The sequence below is a fragment of the Salvia splendens genome, chromosome 3 (genome assembly GCF_004379255.2).
Source record: "Salvia splendens isolate huo1 chromosome 3, SspV2, whole genome shotgun sequence".
Taxonomy (NCBI): domain Eukaryota; kingdom Viridiplantae; phylum Streptophyta; class Magnoliopsida; order Lamiales; family Lamiaceae; genus Salvia; species Salvia splendens.
The window spans coordinates 41,560,255-41,586,902 of NC_056034.1; the positions used below are offsets into that span (position 1 = coordinate 41,560,255).

The 26,648-nt window shown below is 33.3% G+C and overlaps 3 protein-coding genes across 3 annotated transcripts; 1 reads left to right on the forward strand and 2 right to left on the reverse strand.

The window, feature by feature from the left end:
* Nucleotides 1-330: 330 nt before the first annotated feature.
* Nucleotides 331-2,007, reverse strand: LOC121794000 (CST complex subunit TEN1-like). The gene is made up of 3 exons (XM_042192012.1): nucleotides 1,815-2,007; nucleotides 828-978; nucleotides 331-640 (listed from the first exon to the last, which is right to left on the reverse strand). Exons 1-3 carry the CDS (start codon nucleotides 1,916-1,918, stop codon nucleotides 521-523), a joined length of 375 nt encoding a protein of 124 aa, XP_042047946.1. The 5' UTR covers nucleotides 1,919-2,007; the 3' UTR covers nucleotides 331-520.
* A 1,883-nt stretch (nucleotides 2,008-3,890) lies between these two features.
* On the forward strand, nucleotides 3,891-4,457 carry LOC121797047. Its single transcript, XM_042195784.1, has one exon. It carries the CDS (start codon nucleotides 3,891-3,893, stop codon nucleotides 4,455-4,457), a length of 567 nt encoding a protein of 188 aa, XP_042051718.1.
* A 3,341-nt stretch (nucleotides 4,458-7,798) lies between these two features.
* On the reverse strand, nucleotides 7,799-8,956 carry LOC121797481 (ethylene-responsive transcription factor RAP2-3-like). The gene is made up of 2 exons (XM_042196244.1): nucleotides 8,734-8,956; nucleotides 7,799-8,473 (listed from the first exon to the last, which is right to left on the reverse strand). Exons 1-2 carry the CDS (start codon nucleotides 8,897-8,899, stop codon nucleotides 7,956-7,958), a joined length of 684 nt encoding a protein of 227 aa, XP_042052178.1. The 5' UTR covers nucleotides 8,900-8,956; the 3' UTR covers nucleotides 7,799-7,955.
* Between the last annotated feature and the right edge of the window lie 17,692 nt (nucleotides 8,957-26,648).

Below are 26,648 nucleotides of genomic sequence, written 5' to 3' on the forward strand. Positions count from 1 at the left end.
AAGCATAGATTTAAAGTCGTCTTATATCCTTAGTGATGGACCATAGAATTTAAGAAAAGTGTTCATTGTGTGTTAGATTTTCTTAGTGAATAATGGCGGATTAATTAATTTTAAGAATGTAAGTGGGTTTAAAAGAGAAAAGTATTTTAGAGTTGAATTAATTTAACCATATCATTTTGCAAGTGGGGAGTTTTTATGTATATCTCTTGAGGTTTTATAGTAAGAAAAACAAAGCTTTATGTGCGATTTTCACAATTTTAATCGATTTCACACAAGTGTTCAATTTATTTATGATAAATAGTTCATTGATTATACTTTTGAACCATATGGTGAACTATGTCAAAATTAAACTCAAATTACTTTAGCCAAAGTGTATCATGAGTCATGATCACATAATAAACAATATATTGATCCATCAAATAATCTAACATTGAACTCCTAAGTTCTAACCACGAGCATAGATCAAGGGCAGTGGAATTTGATCCATCAAATCTTGCTTCATGGCAGTTACAATCCGACATTAAGATGTTCGAATGTCTGCTTGCTCGGCTTGAAAATGTCTTACGAGCTGCATTGTCTGATGGTAGAGGTTAATGTCCAGTCCATCAACATTTCTTCCAACCCGAGCCTTCAAAATTCCCTGAGAAAAAGAAATCATCTATACGGTCAAGCAACAGGCGTACTGCTGTCTTTCACATCCACCACCAACGTATAAATCCGAATTCCATAGCAGAACACCAGCTAGTACAACGAACAAGTGGATGATCATAGACTCGGAGACTAGAAAGTTTACGGGTAAATGGAAATGAGGCAATGAGCCGCCTTACCTCATTATTTGGCTCAATCTGCAGTTCCCCGATGAACTGGTAGAGAGAACCTGGGCGCAGATTAAGGGTCAGGTACTGTGTGTCGACCTTTAAGCTAGCATCTCCATCAACGATTATAGCCACTGCCGTCCCCAGATCATACTCTTGTAACCTATAAATGCAAAGAATGATGTCATTCTTCCCCAATTTTGTTTGACACGGTTGTGAAATATGCGTAAATAGAGACAAAAATTCAGGATCTGATCAAAGACCTCTTCATTCATGATGGGATCATACAAAAATTCAATTCTAATTTCTACAAGATAAAGGCTAGCTAGACTAAAGCTACTATCTCCATCAACAGTAACATATACTACCGTCTAGTCACACTCTCGTATCCTGGAATAACAAAGAAAGATTTGATCTTCACAATTGTTTTTCATGTGATTGAGAAATATGCACAAACAAAGATATACTCCTATAAGGCTATTGGCTAAACGAACTGCAAAAGACGTACCAACGAAGCCCTCTTCATTCACAGTTGAATCATACAAATATCCAATAGAGTATTAACTTACACAAGATAGGAAGCTAGCTAAACTTATTACTCACACAGTGGAAGTTCTTCATACAGGCTGCATTTTATACATACAAAATAAGGCAAAAAAATCACCAAACAGTTCCAATTAGCTATCGTATCGTATAGGAGTGAGTATATATCACTCTTCAAATCTTGAATACTAAAACAGCAACTAGTTTCTCACATGTAGGGGAGGTGTTCGATAAAATGCTCAATCATACTATTGAAAAATGCAGCAGAAAGGAATCTCATAAATGTGTAATACTATCATCAATCAAGAATAAGTCTTTTACTTAGAAGACATTTTAGAATTCCAAACTTAGAAGCCCTACATAAACAATTACTACTACTATCAAAATAAGCAGAGATTTCGAAAAGATAATCAAACCACAGCCAATAACAGAGAGTGAGCTTGATCGAATACTTACTTTCCAATAACCCTAAATGAGGCTCCTTGGTTGAAATTTGGGGAAGACGGGTTCAATTCTTGTAAACGAACCAAAGCACCAGCACTAATTGTAGATGCATCCATGTTCAATCGGTTCTGCAAAAGTAGTGAAGCGGGAATTAAGGTTTGGCCTTTGGGGCTTTGGCTTTCTCCCTCAAATACTACAGTTTATAAAAAAGAAATCTTCTATTGTTTGATCCGATTCCATTTAAATAAAACATTTTCTACTATAAATTTACAAAAATGTACTTGTATTAAATAGGTAAATATCACTATTTTAATTGTTATCACTGATTATCACTCGATTCTAATTTTAGCTTAAATTATCTCTATCAATATATCCTAAATTTCTACAAATACAAATTTATCCTCAGACAAATCTTTTACTCCCTGAAAATCAAGGATTATTCGTGTACGAAATAGTTATATGGGAAATACATTTTCACAATCTCGATATAATTACAAATACTTAAATATTTTCATATTTTTTTCTAAAGAAAATATACACCCTTCTTTCTAAGTTGATCAATTCGTATTTTTTTGTCTAAAGCTAAATAATTAATTTTCTCATTTAAAAAATATTAAAATTTTTAATTTCTATTACTTTATTATCTTTTTATTTATTTATTCACTTTTTATATATCTCATTAAATACCATATTTTTAAAGGATTTTGGTCTCTACAATCAATAACTTTTCCAATAATATGTTATTTCTCATGAACTTTAAAAGTGACGCGAAAAACCATAAACTTTGGCAAAACACGTTTTTTTTTACCAGTCTGACTTGATTAAAAAAAAACGGTAAAATGCCACCTACGTGGAAGTCTATGCGTACACACCAAAAATTTAAAACCTTACTGCGTTCTTCATTTTTTAGCTTTTTTCTGATAAATCTGAGAATTTGGCTAACAAATCATAGTTTGAAGCTTTATAGGTCAGGATATTTCGAATTGGCAAAATTGAAATGGTCTGCGTGTTTGGAAAATGTTCTACATATTTTAGAAAATGACTGATTTACTTTTTTTTTTATTAAATATTTTAGTTTTAACCCTAGAGTTTTACACACTATACGTCACGTGAAAAAAAGTGGCAACAACTATCACTAAAAATGTTATGTAATCCAGTCGGATCTGCCTTTTGACATGTTAGGAGAAAAAACAACCAAAATTAAAGTTTATAATTTTTCATACTACTCCCTCCATCCCGCACTACTTGCACTTATTTCCTTTCTTGGCGTCCCAAGTTATTTGCACTCTTTCCATTTTTAGTAACAATTTATACCTACAGCCGTAATTATTGACTTTGTCTATCACTCATTCCTTAATCTCCGTGCCCAAAAGGAAAGGTGCGAGTAGTGCGGGACGGAGGGAGTATTTTTTTAGTTCGTGCTAAATAAAAGATTTTTGAGATTTGTGACTAAAATTCCTATTTTTAATTGTCTCGATTAACTTGATGGGAGAATATTTGAGCCTTGTGCAGTTTTGTCTTAAGAAATAGGTGGGCCCAAAGCTTGAGAGCATTGAGCCCAAATTGTTGGTCAAATAGCCCATTTTACCGGGAAATTTTGAATAAGAACAAAATATTCCCTTCCACAATTTAGAGCATCTCCTTGGCTCGGCGAGCGAGCGGCTCGCCGATTTTTGGCGCTCGCCGAATGACTCGCCGAACTATTGCCGCCGGCGATCGCTAAATCGGCGAGAATTTCGGCGAGGGTACACTGATTCTCGGGCGCTCGCCGATTCTTTCGCCGATCGGCTCGCCGCTATTGCAGCCTCCCGATCGGCGAGCAACCAACGAGCGATTTTTTTTTTTTAATTTTCGAAACACTATATATACGCGATTTGCTCGAAATTTTTATTCGCACCACTTGTTTAAACGAGTACTCCTTATCTTAATTTCTGTATAAGATCAACAACAACGATCAACAACAACGATCAACAACAACGCTAAATGAGTAACGCTTCCTTCTTCTCTTTTTCATCTTACTTCGAAGAAAAATCTCCGCCAAAGCTCCCCAATCCCCAACCCTAATTCTTTAATTGACCGTGAAATTCAATGGAGATCGCCATCGTTTCCGACGCGATCTTATCGATCGCTCACTCAGCGCAGTCGCTAGGCTTTTCGAGCCTCCTCCTCAATCGCCCGCACAACGTTCTTTCCCTCCACGACACGTCACCGGATCAAGCATCGCAATCGCCGCCTCCGTTCCAAATCTCGGCTGCTTCTCCGCCGCCCACGCGGACGCTGACGAGGCGGCGGCTCCGGAGATCCCGCCGCGTGAAGCGGAAAATCGCGGCTGATGATGGCGGCGATTTCAGCAACGAGGATGCGCGTTTTGTTTTTGGTGGTGATGGAGGGAATTTCAATAATGGTGATGGATATTTTGGGGGAGGTGGTGGTGGGGGCAAGGGGTGGAATTTTGGTGGCTACGGAGGGGCTAATTGGGAAGAGTATCCGAATAATTCGATACATGATCCGGCGTTTGATGTTGTTTATGAGGTATTGTGCTGGATTGCAATGTCAAATTGCTTGCATTTTGCGGTGAAAAAGGTGGTTAAGTTGGTTGCTGATGGTTTTGGTGATCGGGAAAAGCTACAAATGCAACTGACTCCGGTCTGCTAGACGATTGAAATGAATATGAAATGCATTAAATAAGTTTAGGTGGTTTAGTTTTCTGTAATTGGTGTAAATAATGGTGTGTAACTGTGTATATATTTATCTAATTGCCTTATTGAATCATAATTTGCTATTAATGCAATTTGTACAAACTATTGATTTAGAGATTGTTTATCTGGAATAATATAGCAGGGCCTGTCTCATTCACGATTGTCGACTGACCTAGATGAGCCGACTGTTGTTTGAATATAGCATTTTTAGAAAACTTATTCAATCCTTTGGTCGTAGAGTTTTGAAAAGATTAGTCATGATGAGTTCCTTATTTCGACTGAGTTTTGCACTTTTGCTTGGATGTTGGCTGCAGATTGGTGTAGGATTCATGAAAATGTGATTCGCATTTTAGGAGGATATTCTATTTGTTGATCTGGCTACACCTGAATTTGTAAATGAAACTATGATTTGCTGGGAGATTGAGGATTTTGTTTGTTTTACTGAATCTTGGGATTATTTGTAAATTTTGGTCAAGAGGTTGTTAGACTTTGTGACAAAATGTTAACGTTTGCTAATTCTTTCCCGTGGATATTGCTCGTCTTTGCAGATGCTATGCTATCTAAAATTGGTACATCTAGCGCAGTTAAAGTTTGAATAAGATCCAATATTTGCTTGGGTTAGACACCGTTTAAGTAGACAGTATTATGCTACTGGGTATTGTTCCAAGATCAGACTGGAAGTCTTTATCTGTTTACATTATTTTGTCATGATGTATTTACTATTTACTGTATCTCACATGCTTCTTGATACTGTATGTGGTTTGAATTCTTTCATCATTTGTGTACAAGAGAATTAACCAAATCCTTAGATTTGTATGTTAATGGTGTTGGCCTTCACTATTTTATCAATTACGAAAACCAATTGCTCTGGGAGGTTCATATCAAGTTCTTTCCTTTGGCTTAAGGCTTTTTATGTGTATAGTTTGTCTACTCCAAGATTTGATAACTTTATGATTTGTTTATCTTCAGTAAGATGTTGGCTATTGATATTGTATTTTCTGAAGACTGAATAGGCTACTAATGAGTAATGACTATATACATGTAGAGAAAGATGAGCGAAGAAAAAGTTTTTCCAGTTACATGACTGACTTGCTTTTTGCCAAGAAGAAGAGTATGTTATCTGTTACGGACTTAATGTCCCACATCAGTCGTAAGAGCAACCAGTGTGGAGTTTACAGAATAAATGGGCTATCTCTCCTAATAGGATAGTCTTTTGGGATGAGTTCTCTTGATTGCTCTAGAACATTATCCTCTTCGTAACTTGTCTGTTTTTATGGTATAGTTTTCTGCATTTAGTAGTGATTAGTGATCAAGTATCTTATAAGTCAAGTGATTTACATAGTTTATTTTTGATTGACTTGTCACTTCACTATAGAACATTAGAACTAGCTGTAGATGTAGAAAAACTCATCACTTTGATGAAGAAAAGGGCTAAGAAATGATCAATTTGATGACTGTTTCAGTTCTTGTTTATTATAAACATGATATAGCATTCATAGAAATGGGTTGCGAACTTGCACAATGTCTGAATCTGGAGAGAAAAACTTACTTGAACCACGGGGTATAGGAGGAAATCCTATCCATGATTAGATTAGTTGATTGATTAGAATATGAAATGTTTGATAGTATTTTATAACCAGTTTTCTCCAAAAACCAAAAGTAGGAATAATTTTGATTGATGACCCACTGTCTTAGGAAATAATTAATAGTATTATGCAGATGAAGCTTCGAGCAGTTGGGAATATCTTTTGATTAATGACACTAAATTTCAGGAATAAGCTTTGGCATATTGGAACTTGCTTGCATATGGTTGGCCCTATATATGGCCCCACTTAGATTTTCATTTGATGCATCATCTCAGGTTCATGTATCTCCCCTTTATGTGTCCCATTATTTTATTCCAATATTAATAAATCCATGTTGTAGCAAGGTTTTCAACTAGGAATTATTAATCCCTGTTTGTATCACCCATCCTTCACATACATCATGATCATTTATTAAGCATTATTTTTCTTTATACATGATGCTAATGTGATAATTGTGGTCTTCTATCTTTGTGCTACACTTCTATGAAATATAGTTGCCCATGTTCAGATTTTACTGATTGCTGGATTTGTTAGCCCTGCATATGACTCATTCTTGATTTGGTAAAGAACATTATATATTTCTCTTGAAACTTTGAAGAACATACAACTGCTTTGTTGAAACTGTAATGAATGATGTAATCCCTTTTCACCACTAATCAGTTTTATCAGCTTAAGCAGGTGATGGCCCTGTTTTTTGGTATATGGATATCTAATGCTCTCATTTTCCAGAAAAGATGTTGAAGTTAGCAGTGGCAGATTGGACTATTTTGACAGCTTTGAAGTCTGGTAAATTTATTCAAATTTATCGTTGAAATTTTGTTGGGTCCATGTAACATTATGCAGGTATTCTTGGTATATATTTCAAAGTTTGTGTAGATATATTTGTTTACTTATTTATTGCCAAATAGTCCCCTTGGTGCATGAATGGAGTGCCTTTCTATGCTTGCGGTGTCACTTTCCTTGCAAAGATGTGAATTTTATTTTACCCCCACCAAAAGTCTAAGTGAGACTGGAATACTTTTTTTGTTAAGATTGGAAGTCTTTTCCTTTGAAATCTAGTTGTTCGCATAAGCTCCAACTGCATGTTTAAATATGTAGAGCTGCTTCTTCTATAGCTTTCTGTATGATTAAGTATAAATTTCTAGACCAAAATTAATACTATTGATTTTAGATTTGGATGTGAAAATCCACGTCAGACTATACGACTCTTCTCCCTCCCTGATCCTTTTGATTTGCTATTTATAAACAGTGAAGACGTCGTGTGTTGTCATATTAGTAATATTGAATTTATTATTTATTTGCTCATAATGAATGATTGGAGCCTACCATCAATTAAGGGAATGGCACATTTATTTTTTCAAGGACTCGCGTCATTTTTGTTTTTTTAAACTATAGTATGATTTAAATTAGTGATTTGACTGTACATTGTATGATTGTGTTAGCATTATTCGAATTATAAAGCACACCTTTCGTCCCCATTCAACCGTCATCATGTACTATATTATTTTTTATTAAGGCAGCCACTAGATTCTCAGATATATAAAAATGTTACTACATGGTATAATCTCAAGAAACACTCTATTATTGATATCTCTATTTTTGCACAAGATTCGTCCGTACTCCTATCAATAATTTATTAAGGATGACTGATTGGTAAATGTCATGAATTCGATTTGGATATTGTTGAATTAAACTATCAAGAGCACACACATAACACACTCAATATTGTAATAACACCTTAATTGGAAAAGTTTGTACATTGAAAAAGGAAGCATAAAGCGTCAAATCTCTCACAAACACAACACAAGTAACATAGCATGCATAGTTTTATTTTGGCTAAGTTTATTACTCCCTTAGGATTGATCCATCTAGAAGAAAATATTGCTTTGTCCTAGTGCAACAAACTCATCCATCAACCATCCATCAACCAAGCCAACCGGCTCATCCAACCCGAACACGGGTGGCTTGGGTGTCTGAGGATGAGTCGGCTCCAACCCTAAGAAGCTTTCCAAGCTCGACAGCTCATCCTTGATCGCCTGAGACTCTATACTCTCGAAGCTGTAGTTGGCATCTGGGCTCAGCACATTTGGCTGCTCCGGAGCAACCACGCATAGCCTCTTGGGCGGTGGTTGCTCCGGTGGCATTGGTGGCTGATCATGATGGTCGGGAAAGTTGAGCTTGGCCTTGTTGCCTCGGATGCGCCTAGCTGCTCTATCATAGGCTCGGGCGGCCTCCTCCTGCGAGTTGAAGGTTCCGAGCCACTCCCTAATTCCCTTCTTCGGGTCACGGATTTCGGCTGCCCATTTTCCCCATGGCCTCTGCCTTATGCCTCTATACTGGCTCTTCTTAGGCTTCACATTGCCTTTCTCACTCTTTTTACACTTCTCTATATAAACATAGATTTTTATTTAAAATTATAAAAGCTATATAGTGAAATTGAAGCTCTATGCTAGTTTGCTCTCACCAATTCAGCAATTTCCTACTTATTTACTTGGTGCAATTCATTCACATTAATTGTTGCAACATATCATTGGCTAGCACAAGTTTATGACTTCAAAAATAATTGCAACACCACAATCACAAAGTTACATATTCAAAACCGGTTTTTGCCTAATAAATTAAAAATAAAAAACACAAAGTTCTAACCTTTAGTGATAGAGGATTGTTTGGGTTGATTTGGGACATCATCATTTGAGGAATTGAAGCCCCAAAGCTCAGAAATGGAATCAATCTGAGCCCAGAATTCATCTGGACTTAATTTGCCTTTTTTCTTGACGATTGGATCATCTGAAATTATTGAACCTCCACACATCTTTTCATGTATTCCTTCAACCAGAGAGAGAGAGAGAGATGGGGAGAGGGGAATGAATTCTCTAGATTTATAGAGGTTAGGTTGGCTATGATTATAATTATAAAAAAAGAAAGGACATATGTTACAAATTTAAAATGATATTGCAATTTAATTATTTTGGAAGTTTGTGATCGGACGGTGGAGATTGGGCAGGCCGGATTTCGATGGCTGGATCTTAGGTGATGGTGGGCCCTTGCGTGATGTCAGAAGTTGGATTTGTTAACTTTTATTTTTATTTTCCTTTAAATCCTTGCAAGTTGGTAACTAGGGAAGAAGAAGTCACATGGATAAAAGTTACAGTAGTAGTACTATATTGGAATCTAGGTTCGATTTTATTTCTGTGTTTTAATAGATTGGGTCTTACTAAAAAAAATTTTATACTCCTTACAAAGAAAAAAGTACTACTAATAATTATTTTAGGATTATTGAGAAAATTTGGAGATGGGGTAGCATGATGTTTTGATTGGATCAATCAAGTTATAAAAAGTTGGTATTGGTGGTGTTATATACTCCTATAATTTTGATATCATATAGTAGTATATTAAAATTCCCAATAGACTCCTCTTATTTCCCTTTATTTGGAGGTTTAGTATTCTCAATTAAACAATTATAATGACATGCAAAATAATCCATCAATTTTTTTTCTTGGGTTGGATTTAAAGATTTTTAATTTCTTTTTTCTTTCATAATACTATATGATTTACAAAATTTCGATTAATTCACAGATCAAAAGGCTCAAAAGTTAAGAAAAAGTTTCTCATGTTTTTCGAAAATGAAATCTTCAATAGTTTCACTATTTCGTCAGTTCAAATTAGAAAGGAATCATTACTTTTGAACACGTTCTATTGTAAGCGTTTGTTATTTTTTGGACGCACGTATTAAAGAAAGCCGTATTTTGCGTTTAAAGTAGTCCTACTATTAGAGCATCCACTGTAGGACGGATGTCCCGACGGATATCCCGACGAACTTCCCAAGAATACCTCATACCATGTCATAAGGATATCCCACTGCACAATGGCGGACATCTCGATGGACATCCACAATAATAAAAATGCACAAATTCACAAAATTAAACAATTTACGAAATTAAACAATTTACGAAATTAAAATTTCGACACGAATACGGACGGAGAAAGTGCAATGATAATTTCATTAAATAAAAAATATATAAAAAAGTACATTTCAGCAACAAAAAAATCTAAACAAGTTACATTATAAATATCAACGACGATCCCTCCGCGTCCATAGCTCTTCAATTATATCGTTCTGAAGTCGAATATGGGCTTGTCGTTGGCGCATGTCGACAAATGCACGGACTCGATCGGCCTCTTCATGGGTATCCTCATACGTACATTGTCGGTGGCCACGCCGTGGCTTGGACCGGCAGCATCAACATCATCATTGGCCCAACCAGTCAGTGCTGGACCTTTATCTTCGACAATCATGTTGTTCATGATAATACATGCGTACATGATATCAGCGATGTTGTCAATATACCACAGCCGCGATGGACCCTTCACTGCCGCCTATCGATCCTAGAGCACACCAAATGCCCGCTCCACATCCTTGCGCGCTGCCTCCTGACGACCCACAAAATAGATATTCTTTTCGTCTGTTGCGCATCTGATCGTCTTCACAAAGACGGGCCACATAGGGTATATCCCATCCGCCAAATAATAACCCATATTGTGCTGGTTGCCGTTGGCGACGAAACTGACGGCCGGACCAACGCCCATGCACTGGTCGTTGAAAAGGAGCGACGACTGGAGGACGTTGATGTCGTTGTTCGACCCGGCTAGTCCAAAATACGCATGCCAAATCCATAGCCGGTAGTCAGCTACCGCTTCAAGGATCATCGTGGGATTATTGCCCTTGAAACCGGTAGTGTACACCCCTTTCCAGGCGGCGGGGCAGTTTTTCCACTCCCAATGCATACAATCTATGCTGCCTAACATTCCCGGAAACCCATGCTGACTCCCGTGCATATCCATCAGAGCTTGGCAATCTTCGGGGGTTGGCTTCCGTAGATACCTATCCCCGAATATCTCCCTAACGCTCTCACAAAAATACTTCAGACATTTGCGGGCAGTCGTCTCGCCGATGTGGAGATACTCATCGAACATGTCGGCCGCACCTCCGTATGCCAACTGCCTGATTGCAGCAGTTCACTTCTGTATGGGCATGTGGCCGGGTTTACCAACCGCATCCTCCCTCATCCTGAAATACTCGTATCGACGCTCTAAAGCACCCACGATACGCAGAAATAGTGGACGATGCATCCTAAAACGTTGCCGGAACATGTTCTCCGCAAACCGCGGCTCCAGAGCGAAGTAGTCCTCATACAACCGACGGTGTGCAGTGATGTGGTTCCGGGGTACTATAATTCGACGATGGATGGGTCGAGGTACCGCCGGCTGCTGCAAGGCCGCCTGTATCGCGCGATTTATCTCCTTGGACGTAACGACCCGCAACTGTTCTTTAATTCGCTGGCGTATGTCATCAGCACCCCCACCACTACCGCCAGCACCACTACCACCCGCCCAATTGTGGCCCGACCCAACTCGTTTTTCTGATCCGGCCCATCTATTTGACACATGTCTTAAGAGGCGGCGTAGAACCTTCTTAATTTATTGAGTCGACATCTAATCATTCTATGGAAAGTGGAGGAAGAATCGAACGATATTACCAACTTGCTCAAAGATAATATTGCGTGATTAAAAAAGAATTCAATTTCAAATTCTCCTTCCAAATGGGCTTTAAGAAATCGAGAATTTGCTCAATTTGTTGATCAAGATCTTCGACTTTTAGCTTCATAATTACAAGATCACGAACATATCCACCTTAATAGTTTGCTAGCAAAACTATAAAATATTACGATTACTCAATCGCATTAATATCCCATGTATGCAAATCGTCTAAATTGTAAATATATTAGTACTACAGGGCAAATTATTAAAAAAAATTATGAATTTTGGTTAATATTTAGTTGAAATTGCAATTTTAAATCTCCTGACTGTTAAAATAACAAAATTTAATATTTTTTTCCAAAATAAACTGAATCACATCATCAATTTGAAAAATATGTATTCAAATCAATAACATAGTATAAATAGGAAATAAGAATATTTCGTCATGTCAAAATTCAGATATGCATAATGTTTAAAATTGCAGGATTGGACAAAAGTTTGACCTGGGTTTTTCAGCAATTTATATAGTATTTACTATAAAATATATTAAAATAATTGTTTTATTGATAAGGATCGGATTAAAGATTTTGATTGATAATCATCGGTTTGAAAGCGCATAGTTAAGAGAAACTATTTTTGTGTAACGTGCTAACGTTGAAAGATTATATCTTGCATTGATTGTGAGCAAGAAATTAATATTAGAAATTGCGTTTTATCTTCTTTAAATTATAGAAAAAGTACAAATATAACTGTACCAAATTATTAATATCCATGTTTGCAACAAGTTGACGAGCCGTGATTATTCAATTTTGGTGTCCAAGTTATAAAAATTCAATATACACGTATACATACACCAATAAATGGAGTACTAGTAATATGATACGGGCCCAGACGTGAGCACATAGCCGGCCCAAGAGAGTAGAGAGACAGACCCATCCATCGAGCCCAACAAGAGTACGAGTACGAAGAGTGCAAGGCACCGACGCAAGACGAAGCCGCTAGAACGCAACCAACTTTGTCCGTCGTTAGAATATTTTCCTTATTATTTTTGCATATTAATAATATATTTTTGTCTACGAGTTAGCGCACTTATAAGCTCATTTTCGGTTCTTTTCCAGATTGCAAAAAGAAAGTCGAACCAACCCTAAGGTCCCTAGTATAAATAGAGGCTTGTCATTCTTTTCTCATTATCAGAAATAACATAAGCCTTTAAAATTTCCGTCTTTTACTTATAGTGCAAGAAACAAATCCTAGAAAACCACCCGCTTCGTGGATGGGCCGAGTCCCGCCCGCTATGGCAAGCCGCCACCCGACCTCCGATCCCTCATCGCCGGTCAATCCGTTGAGGGTTAACAGCACCACAATAATGAATATTTAAATATTTACATGTTTAACAATAGAAATATGCAATAATAACTTGAGATCATTTCTCCAAAACGCATCACATAAATTAAATACTAGGATCTACTACCGCGTAGTGGTTTAATCTAACAACTAACAAGTATTTGGATTATTATAAAATTATATTAGTAATATTTCAATAAATCACAACATAAAATATGAATTTTTATTTGAGAAATATTATCAATAAAAAAATCCATTACCTAAAGAAATATAGACCATTCAATATAAAAAAAGTAAATTACAACTGTGATTGTTAGGAATTTTACATTTACATTAAGCAGAATAATTAATACTCACTCATTAGATATAGGAAAAATGAACAAAAACAGGATATAGGAACGAAGTTACATTAAAATTTTAAATACTATTATGATAATTTTATTCAGCGAAAAGAAAAAAATTAAAACTAATTAAAAATACCTAATCTACCTCAAAACGGTGATATTTTCCACTTCTCCACTCCACACAACTAAACAAATATTCGATGCTAAATATAAAAAAAAAACCATCTTAACTAGTTGAATGACATCAAATCCTCTTAGAAAAGAAAAACCAAATATATTCAACAAATATTAACAACAAGATTAATTATGGAAAGAACAAAGCCTTAGGAACTTTGATCATGATGAAATACATTATAGTATAGCTAGTTACAACATACTACAAAATTAAACCTCCAAATTAAGTAAAACAATTAATACTACATGGATACATAGTAGCATGAGTTGTAATGTAATTAAAGGCGATATATTCTCCTCCCCTCCATCACAAGCACCCCTCCATATTTCTTGGCAGCTTGGTTGCTGTCAATGGTCTTTGGAATTGGAGCTGCACCGAAATTCCTCCGTGGATTCTGCATGGAATCGCGCTCCATTCGCCTCATCCGGCTATACATCTCCTCCATCATAACGAACTCTTGAGCAATCTTCTTGAGGTTTTCTTGATGATGGGCCATGTTTGATAAGACAAGTAGTCTAGTACTATTTTGTGTGTGTTTTAATTTGTTGATGAAAATGGAGAGGAAATTAGATAGTTATTTATAGGGATAGGAGGGTTCTTGGAATCCCATCTTTTTAAAATTAGTGTTAATTCCTATGTAGTGTTGAAGGGTGCGTGTGATGCCATCAACAAATTTGACAAAATACACTTCAATATAACATTGAATTAGCATTAGCACAAAGTGAGTGTCGATTGTCATTGAAAAAGAAAGGCACCACAACAAATTTGAAAATACATTTAGCATAACATTAAACATAAGTCAACATAACTCAAAATACAAGAGTCGTGTAATATTTCACGCTATTTTCATAACTGAATTTTCATTATTTAGACAAAATCACAATCAGATGTTATTTTCTCCACATTCATCTTAATTCCGAAGCGTAAGGTTAATATTTAATCTTAGTTCTTCATTAATATATTATTTGGATGTGAATACAATTTACAACTATATATATATACTACTAGTAAAAGAATTAGAACAAATAAAAATCAGGAATTATTTTTAATTCTAATAAGATCATAAAAAATTGCGATTCGTTTCATCTTGTTTCAATTCCATATTTTTTGAAATCGTTATATACATAGTGTCTGTGTGTTCATGTGCCAAAGTTAAAATTTGTAATAGTAGTAGTAATTCAAAAAAAATCAATACAACTATGCAACAATATTTATTTTAACTTTAATGAATATACTAAGTTATGCCACAGTAAAAACCATTGAGTTATCCTAAATAAATTAATTAAATAAAGATATACAGCAATTAGTGGCTGTAGCTATATAGATTAATTATGGAATAAATTTAGTTACAATTGAATCGCAAATGAGATATTTTACTTATATGTAACTTGCCTATAGCCTTAACGTAATGATTGTTATTCTTCTCACCTTTCATTTACATTAATTTATTCAAATATACTTATGTGATTCCAACTGAGATTAAATTATACTTGTGTAACATATAAACAACGCTTAGTAAAAACCATATAAAAACGCCACGATTGATATCTTGATCAATACTCTTAATTAGATCATTTAAAAGTTTGAAAGTGATTCCATTTTATATTATTTTAATCTTTTGAGTACTGATTAAATATATGCTAAAGAAGAATCCAATCTTCATAAAAGAAATTTCAAATAATTGAAACTCGTAGGTTGGCCGGTCGAACAAGAAATCTGCCTACGTGGAAAAGCAGTATACATCGATTTACATGCTGATTTTTTTTAAATGATAAAAAAAAGAACTTACCTAACTGCGTGCATTTTCTTTTCTAGAGTTTGGCCCAAATCTAGGATTTAAGCTGCCTTGTTTAAATTAAAAAAATAATCCTTTACCAAAATGAAAGACATATAAGTATAAAATGTACAATTGTGGTGTTTTAGACTTTACAAATTCTCCGCTCTTTTTCATTGCTTTCCTTTTTTTTCAACAACATGGAAATATTTATTTTTCATACTATGTTTTTGGTGATCATCGAATAAAATCATAGGAATGGGGGAGTTGATAACGGCCCAATCCAATAAGACTTAACTCAAAATCGATTTATTAAAAAATATCTTAATGTGAATAAGAATCTGATCTGCTACCTTGGAGCCTGAACTCGACTTGTACACAACACAACTCAGTTAACGAAACGATATTATATGAGTTACTGAAAAAAAAATATAATATGAGTTGACACACACAATAACAACCCGTTAACTATTCAAAACCCAATTTACATGATCAAAATCTCATATTACACGATTACAATTCGATACGTATTACACTATTAAACTCGATTTTCATTTATTTTTTATTATAGGACAATTTTGTAAGTATGTTATACATTCCATTACTAACTCATTCACATCGTTTTATTATAAAATCAATATATTTAAATAGAATCCATGTTACATTAATTTTTTATATTTATATTTTTGTACATTTCTTAAATTCGAGCCGAATCAAAGTGAGACACATATTTACGGACGGATGGAATATTAAGTTGTACGAATAACATCTGAGATGTAACACATAAAAAGGAAAATTTCTTTTTATTTTTTACTTTTATAAAAATTAAGTCGATAGCATCACCTGAACAAAACAAAATATATCACAAAATTCATTTTTAGTTTTTGTTGCTCAGACTCAAAAGTCACAAGTCATAAGTCACAACTAACTAAAATTCAAGAATATAACTAAATAATTTTTTCAAAAGAGTACTATCAATCTTACTTGTCATGCTTTTAATTCCTCAAACTAGAATCCAAATGAATAAATAAGCTGAAAACCACTTGAAAATTAGATGGACTCGACAAATTAACTTAGAATTGATTCCGTTTTCTGATTAATTTGAAAAAATAAATATCTTTTGATGTATTAAAGGGTGAAACTAATTGCAGCACTATGACAGGTTCTTGTAACATAGACTAGATCTAATACATTTATGCATCGGTGATATAAATGGCAATTTCTTTGGAGAAAGAAATCAGTCAAGATTTGATGAAGAATATTGTTGTTGTAACTTGCATAGTGAAAAAGCAAGCTTTTATTCAAGATTAGTGGCAATTTCACATGCTGGACTAGATACATTTAATTAGGACAATGAATTTTAATTTCTTATAAAGCTGAGAGTTTTGTAAAAATTAAATGTCTTTTTCCTATTCCTTTTATTGGTCAATATTGTAGAACAAGTTTATCACTGAAAAATAAATAAAATTTGGACCCAGCAGCTTCTACCCCGTATATATATATTTTCAAGAATCACATTCTTTTGAATATCACAATTTAGTGCTTTTGATTATTGTGCAAACTAAGCATGCCCATTTTTTAGTACAATTTTATTGTTCGTGCACATGTATTAGTTGCACGTCAAATACGTACAGGTTCCTATAAAAAACACTAAAATTATTGATAATGTTTGCAGAAAACAATAAAATCTACCAAGTTTTAAAAGTCGAATTAATTTGCACTGTGATATTTCATGCAATTAATTTATAAAAGTCCGGACGAAAAGTATTGAGCAGTTATATACAATTAATTAATCCTTAATTGCTGAAATAAGTCATAAATAATTAGGTTAACTCTGGTAAAAAAAAGATTCAGATGCTGGATTGACTAATTGACTTGGAATTGATTCCATTTTCCAATTAATTACGATTCTTTTTAATCCAACAGACCAACAATTAGGCACTGGAAAAAGGATTAAGAATATATACTAAAAAGAACATTCTTATTATTCACACTCGATCTTGGGAATATTTTTGTAGGAAATCTGGTGTTTATTTTCTAAAGAGGCTTGGAATTTGTGAGACCAAATCAAAATATATTTGAAGTTTTGTGTGAAGTACACCTAGCTACTCAAAGCTAATTAATACCCCCACCTCAAAAAAAAAATTATTATTATTATTAGATATCTCACAATGTAGTTTAATTTAACAATTTCTTAATGGAGTAAGTGTGAAAATTGTAAGTATATTCTATCTTGGGACAGACTGGATAAATGTAAACTCAGGATTAATGCGCTAAAACACCTGACTAAGTAACTTCGACCCACTTTCGGTTTTAATTAGAGACTACTTCAAAAAATTCGATAATAATTGAAAGCTAAGGTTATATATTACTGAAACGGTTTATACTTTATATATACATCGTGTCTAAATTTAAATCGAACTAAAGTTGGTGGATTGCTTTTAAAAAAACCATCTCGTTAAGTTGCATAAATGACATCCATTTTGTCACATTAATACATGTATATGCACCTCAACTCATCAACGTCGCCAACTCAACATCACATTTTCCCAGAAAGAGTCGTATGTGCGACCTTTGAGTTTTTTGTAAAATTCGTGATTTATTATTCAAATTTTGAAAGGTAATGAATAAATCAAAATTAGAACAAATTTGGTGATGTAAGAGAGAATTATTAATGCTTGATTTTATAGAGATATTACGTTAGAAGTGTGCGCACAATGTATATAGTATACTTGAAGTTAAAACATTAATTAATGTGGAATTGATGATTGAATTACTCCAATTTATAGAAGAGGATACATACCAAAAGTAAAAAAGATAAGTAGTAGTAGTAGTATTTCTTCACTTGGTAACAAATATCCTTTATTTAAGAAGGGAGAGAAAAAAATGAGAAAGAGATAGGAATAATTAAGAAGAAGAAGCAGAGAAATTTCATTCGAGGTAGATTCGATGTAGTCAAAATTTCTTCACTCATGATTGTACGTTTTACTTGATAAAAGGAATCGTTTGAACGGAAATTGCAAGTCTTCATACGTGCATATATTATAAATTCCACCAAGAAAATAAACAAATCATAATTGATATACTCAATTAAAGAGATGTACGAAGAAATTAACACTAAATACATATGAAACAACCAACTACTTTTAGAACCAAAATTGAGTGTGTAAACAAAAAGTAGTTTAGGAAACAATTGTTCACAAAATGTTAGTACTAATATTCTTTTGTTTTTCTGGGATGTTTTTCGTTTGCGTCTCTTAATTTTAGTTAGGACACTAAGGCTGAAGACATTTTTTAAAACAGTAAATTTAGAAACCCAAATAAACGTTTTTAATTAATTTTAAAAATGTCCTTAAGCATTCATTTTAATTTTAAGCAACATTCACTGAAACACGACAAAAGAAAGGGCCGATACCGAGCACCGGCATCTGAGCACTATACGTGCTCGCAAATTTCTGAGCATTTCCCGAGCACACGAAACAATAGTCGCCAAATTGAGAAATTGGAGTATATTGCGATGTTTAAGCGGGGAATGTAATTTGATATACTACTTAAATTAAAAAATCATACTGTATTACACTAGAACCATCTATAATTTTTACTATCATTAATTAATTAATGTACCCAACTTATCATGGAATTGTAATCCTTACTGGTATTGACCCTTTCCATTCGTAAATGCAAACCATCTTTTACAGATTGGAGTAATTCATAAATGCAATATATCAATTCTAATACCATCAGTCCCATGTAAAAACATTGATATAATGATATTTGGTTTATTTGATCATATTACAGAAATGAATATGCATTATCATATCACTTCTATATATATTTATTATTTTTACAAGTAATGGAACTCCAATTATAATAATTTTAACTTAATCATCCATTGATCATGAGTGATTATGTAATTAAGGTGGTCACTCATCTTTTTAAATGTAAGGGTTTTTCTTCTAGCTGTGAAAATGAGCCATGTTAAGAATAAAAAACACAACACATGGTGAAGCAACGTGGAATTATATATATATATATATATATATATAGACAAGATAGATGATATATAACATCTGTATTAAGAGCAGTAGAACATAAGATTTTACATTACTCCAAGCCAATATTTTTACAAATTAAGCCCGGAAACAGCATTGTTATTGCTAATTAAGCGCGTTTTTAAGCATAGTCCTTCGCCTCTGAAAATCCATGAAAACTGCAGCATCATGATGAATAGAGGACGATTCATGGGGTGTTATTACAGTAGTAACTTCATGTGATGAATGAAGTCGAGCCGCATGATAAACTAGGGATTCTTGAGGCTGATAAACATATTGGCAGAGTGGTTGAATCCTTCTGTGTATAACTGTTTGATGATTAGGATGACGAGGAGGAAGAGGAGCTCGAATTTTTTGTGGTTTCGCAGATCTCAACATGTGTTGCTCGAGTATTGCAAAGCCGTCGCAGCCAATTTCATAGAGATCAGCTTGGTGAGCCATTTTTGTATGGATATATTTGTAAGAAGACTGCTTATGGATGGGGTTTGAATTTTGTTAAGGAAATGTGGGAGGGATGATGGTCTTATATACTATATGGAGAGTATTGATTCTTATAAGATAGGTATCATATTTCTTCTATAAACAATTAGTAATATGATTCAAGACTCATAACATAATCTAGGCTAACATAAATTAAAGAGACTGTTAAAATATTTGATTTGCCTATATAATAGTATTTGATTTAAGGGAGATAAATATATTCTTTCTATAAGAGATATATAGTTCATCAGAAAATAATTAGTGTATAGGTATTCATACTTTTAAAGGCGTGCATATCTTTTTTTATGAGCTTCATATAATTAGGGAAATGTCATGAAGAATCATTTTCTGTTTTTCGATCATTAAATAAATCTATTTTATTATGAATGCAATGACTTTATATTAACGACACAACGAACTTTTATATTAACGTAAATATAGGTTTTATTTACAAAAGGTAATCCCCGCGTAACATTTAACTAGCATCTAGAAAAAAAACACTAATTTTTATCTTGAGAGAAAAGAAAACAAATAAATAAATAAATAAATTATACTCCATCCGTTCATACACATACGTTCATGTAGTACATAAGTTTAAGAAATTGTAAGTTCAAACTATGAAAGATTAATATTTTGGTGCAATATGAATAGGAAGCCATGAAAGATGAAAAAAGAACCTTGTGAGGAATATATGACGCAATAGTGCTGACGATAGTTATACATATATGATATATTGATATAAATATAATATGGTGTATAAATTGGATCAATTATACTATTAGTAATCAGGTACGAATTTATTCTTGATTTGCTGAAAAATAAGCCGGTGAAGAAAAACCACTTTATTCGAATTTGGAGACCAGAGTAGAGATCAAGATATGATGCAGATCTCAATTCACTTATTTTGGAAGATGAGAATTTTCTTGAAATATACTCATTAATTGAATTGCAGATTCTGCTTCATCTTGATCAACAAATTATAAAGTTTCTGCTTTCGGTTATAGCATGCCCACCAAAAAGCAAGGATCCTTTTCATACTGTTCATTTCAATTCTTTAGCTTTTTGCTTGATTGTGATATTTTATTTTATTTTATTTTATTTTTCTGAGCAAGGTTCTTTTACACAACAATTAAATCCCTAATTAATTTTGGACATGCATTTAGAGATTAATTTTTCCAAGCTTATAAATTTCTTTGTTGATCAAATTGGTTGGAGATAAGTAATACTCCACACAAATAATGATTTTGATTTGTTTAATTGTTGAGAGTTGAAACAAGGCACAAATAATTCAGTTAACTGTACGTCTGTAATTGACTTTGAATTTATGCTTGTCTAGCTAATTTAGTGTATATTGAGTTTTTTCTAACACTATTCTGATTAATCCAACAAACAAACAATAAAAGCATAGTGAAATTTGCCTTCTGAATTTAAGCCTACATGGAGTAAGTCTTGTAAATTACATGTGCAAATATTTTGTTCCTTCTCATCCGAGTTCATTTGACACTTCAATTTTAAAATTAATGTTGACATTTTAAAAATTTATTTATTATAGATAACTGCTAACATTGTTTGATTTATTTATTCGGTTAATAAATGACTACTCTTTTAAATTCCTAATTGATCATTGTTAATTGAATATCATATCGTGGTATAATATGAGCAAGAAAAAAAAATCGGATATCATCCAAGGTGGAGGCACACATATGCATGACATGATTATTCAATTCAGAACATATTCTTAGAATTTATGTTTGATTAAATTGGATGGAATAAGTCGGTAAAGAATTATCAATAATTGCAAGTAGTTAGGGGTTGATCAAGATCAGAGGCAGATATTATTTCATTCAACAAATTGAAGTATAATGATTATCATTCAAAGTGTGTAATATTCTACTTCATCTTGATAGTTCGCTTTTCAACTCTTCTGTTTTCGGCAGAATAGAATGTCAAGACCCAAGAGTGTAACCACTGTGCTTTATGCTACACCAATTCTTTTACGTTAATTAATACTCATAATTAATTCAAGCAAATTTGACAATTTCAACACAGAATAGGAAAAAAAAATGTAAAGAGACTGGCATGGGCTTCTTCTCCACTTGCACGAGTTTTAAGAAAATAGTTGGTAGATGAATTTAAAAGATTGTAATAGAGTGTTTTGCTATATTTTAAAATGGAAATTGCTACATTTTAAGGGGCATTAAATATTGTAACTATGCTATACTATTGAGAGGCTAAGGGCGTATATAAAATCAATATATGTGTATATGGTTGAGTTATTGAATAAATCCGGGTGAAATCGATACTCTCTCCCCAAAAAATAATCTCATTTATGGACAAGACGAGTTTTAATGAACAATTGGTAAAGTAAGTGAGATATTGAGAAAAAGTAGATGAAGTATGGGATAGGAGAAAAAGTGAAAAAAATATGAGCATTTTTAAAAATGAGACTATATTTTGTGGACATCCCAAGATGGCAAATGAGACTATTTTTTATGAACGAGATGAGTATATACCTGCACTCTCTTTGATCCGCTCCACGTATGACGTATATACAATGTAAATTTGAATCATTTTTAGTCATTAGATCATGAAAATTTACAATAGATAGTGAAAAACACTACTTTTTTATTTTATCAAGTGAAAACGTTTCATATTACTATGATTTATTTCTACCATAAATCCGATTTATACAACAACTCAATCGACCAAATACGCGGAACAGTTGGTATTTCAAATATGTAACTTTTAACTTGAGAAATATCCACTTTATATGGAGTATATATGTTTTGAGCTGTATTCAGTATTCACTACAAAAAATGTTTAAAAATAATTTTAGTCAATTAAATACGTTAATTTATGTTTTAAATACATCATCTATACTTTAAAAAACGTTTTTCAATTTTGGTTTCCAAACTAAAATCAAGAGACGTAAACGACCTCTAAAAAAACAAAAGATTAAGGTGTAGTGGACAATCATGTACTCTACGTAAGGGCTCTTTTCTTTGCGTCCTCAATTTTGACCATTTCTCAAAAATTTCAACGCAAATAATTAAGTACTATTGTATTTGATTTTGAGTCATTCTAAAATAAGTTTGATTATACACTTCCATAACATATTTACACATGAAAAAGTGTTACAACCTCGTCACCATACATTACCTACTAACACTAGCTAACATATTACACACACACACATATACAAACCAAGCATGTTCAACTTATTACAATGAACACATGCTTAATTTCTCTAAGACAAAACCCTAATACCCCACACCTCTAGACTTCCTCTTGGAGTAGTCCAGAACCGACACCGTGTCACGGAACTGCACCACCTCATAATCAACCGCAGAGAGGGGCTTAACATGGTGCTCAACGCTCTGGTTCGGGTGGTGCTGGTACAAGCAGCCATGGCTGTGGACTTGCTGAGCAATGGGGCGTCGCCTCGTCGCCCCTGGCCTCACCATGTACTCTTCGAGTATTGCAAAGCCATCTGCGCCTGCTCTTTTGAGTTCGGCCCATGATGCCATTTTTTTTGTTTTTGTGAAAGAGAATGAAGTTGTAAGTGTTTAGAAGTTGGAGAAGGTTTAGTGTTGCATGTTTAGGAGTTGTGGATGGCTCTCTTTATATAGAGGAACATGAGACTATTGCGACATAGGATATCTATTAGTATATTATTAATATTATAATGATGAGATAGATTTGGATTTTTTTTGGGGCCATCTCAACTAGTGTGTAATTGATTCTTTTGGGATAAGTTTTGAAAGATTTTTCAATATATGAAAATCAAGATTCTTGACAATGGCTTCGCATATATACTAGTTTGGTGTTATTGAGAAGTTATCTTATGTTTTGTCCAATCATGAGATTAGTCTCATGCTTTGTCGACTTTTTATACAAATAATTGAAACAAGAATATCATAATAAATGGGCTTAATTAAGGTGGAACAAACAATAATGTTAGTCTTCTCCTTAGAAAATGGTGAAAATATATAATTTCACATTTTCCACCATTTTCACATTGCGTAGAATAAAAAAAATATTTTTACCACTACCACAAACTCGTTTATAAGGACATAAAACTGGAGATATAAATACTTGCATTGATTTTTTAAATTACAAAAAATTAGGGTGCAACTCTTTTATGATAATATTGTCCTGAAGTATTGATGTCCTAAGCATGAAGAACTCTAATATGATTATTACAGTGAGATTTATTAATAATTAAGAAACAATACGAACATGCACTAAACTAAATCATTTAAAGATCTCATAATGACAATATTTTTGCGCCTTTAAGGCATTATTATTTGTAAGGGATATAATTACAAATATGAAAAGTTGTATAAACTGTACAGTATGGCTGCTTTTATAATAATTTTGGATAGAATAGAATAGAATTCTTAATGATACATTGGAGAAGACTTGTACTTATTGAAGTACTAAATTGTCGTTTGAGGTTAAATTAAGTACGAGAATAAGGATATTATCAATTTTTGAAATACACACTTGAAATAGCATGGTAATATTATTTTATTAAAAAAAATCTAGTTACATAGGAATAATTTCTTTAGTATCTCAAATGCCCTTTATCCGAAAATACGCATCACATTCTACCAAAGGTTGTTGCATATATAATGGTCTCTTTTTCCAAAAGAGATCTCATTAAAAAATAAATAAAATCAGGCTCTAACTAAAATACCTATAAAAATGTGCATTTATTGTTTTTTATTAACTAATGCAAAAAGCACACAATCAATCTAGTTACAAGATATACTAGAATTCATTTCTATCCAAAAAAATGGCAATTATTACTTAAGGAGGAGGCAGGATAAGAAAGCCTTATATTTTAGTACTTACAAATATTCTCCACATAATTTGGATTCCAAAGCAATTATTTGTTTTCCTTTTATATGAAACGTGTCGAATAAATTTTGAGATAGTTTCTTTTGGTGAAAAAGCTGTTTGTAAATATTTTAAGCTTTTGCAATATAGTCTAAAGGCCACACTCTTTAATTGGTTATACATTTTACTGATTACACACACAAACTAGACCCATCTTATTTTATTGGAATAATCACAACCCTTTGTATAAAAATTGCAAATTCAAGTTAACGTTTCATTACATACTTACATTACTTTAAAAAAATTAATCATTTTTCACTAGCATCTCAATATCAATGAATAGTTTAATTGATAACTCTTGTGAACATGATTGCCTAGGTTTTTTTTTTCTTTCTAACTATTCTTGAGATGTTTTCCACACATCTAATAACTAACTTTTGTTGGAAAAATATTTTCTAAATTTTCTCTAATCATGCATTAATGAGACAATTCAGTATTGATGGGAGCTTTACATGACATTTTTTCACAAATTTTGAATAATTTTTAAAAACCTATAAAAATCAACACGAAAGATTGAATTGGTGGGGGCTGAAGCCCCCTCCCAACAACATGTATGTAAGCCAAGGATCTTACAACCAAGAAGCTGCTTTTATTCATATGTTACATTTACATATTATGATACAGAGACATACTTCTATATTTAGTTGCATGTACAAGTTGTTATATCATACTACTATGATAACAAAGGCCCTTCACTATTACAAAAGGACTTGCCTATTTCACCCAACTAAACACACCTTTTCATATATGCTAATAATAAAATTTAGGTGCAGAATTCCACTTAGTATAGTCCACATCTGTGACACCATCATGAAAGTGCATCACTTCGTGCGTCTTCATCTTCTCGTACGGATTCACCATGTAAACATGGCTCTGATGAGGCTGGTATTGATACAAACAAGCTTCCCTACCCTTTGGCAAAGCTTGAGGATGTTTTCTTGCAGAAGCACCGCCTTTCCTCCCCTTGTTTTCGTAGAGTTGATCAATAATGTCAAACCCTTCCTTGCCTACCCTAACAAGATCTTCCCTAGATCTAGATGCCATATTTAAGTGTATGTATGTGCAAGAAAATTCTAGGCTTTGTAGCAAGAGATGTGAGAAGGAGAAGTGTTACTTGATTGAAAGCCTAAGAGGGTGAGGACCCTTTTATAGGTAAAAGTTTATGGTCATGTTAACTGTGGCCTCTTGCTTGGATACAAGTGTTGATTATTCTTTTCGGATATGTATTGTGTAGGAAAATGCAGGTGAGAAATCATAGTCTCCACTTTAAGAATTTTTCCCCATAGTAGATTCTGTTTTCTAGAAACACTTTTTCAAGTCTATTGACTCAAGAAGATTTAGGCAGCAATAACTTCACATTATGGATCACATTTGTTTAGTATGTGTGCAAGAAAATACTAAAAAGAAATACAAGAAATTAGTAGTTTTCTCAGAAAAGTTACCAAATATTGTTGATCTAAATGGGCTTCTATCTTGACTACAAGTGTTGATTCCTCTTAGATAGGTATTAACTGGGGTTGCTTGATATAGTAGTAAATACAGTGAGAAATCATGGTCTCCAAATATTTGGTCAAGAGTTAGTGATTTTTTCACACAATAGATTCTGTTTTCTATAAAAAGCACTTTCCTAGTAAATTTGAGTCAAAAATTGGTAGGTATCAAGAAGCTAGCTTTAATGCCAAACACATGTTTGAAGAGAATATTTTTTCTTAATTATGCTGATCCTTTTTATACTACTCCTACATGCATGCATATGGAATAAGCTGTTAATTCATATTTAAGGGCCCTTTTAATGTCTTAGCTCATTTTTATTTTCTTTTTAGGATTTTTCTCTATTTGCATAGAAGAAATATATTTATAGAAAGGCGTTTGTCTTCAATGCATATTGTTTCACGTACTATTTAACTGAAATTTGAATTACTCATCATATGCTCATTAGAAACTGTTTGATT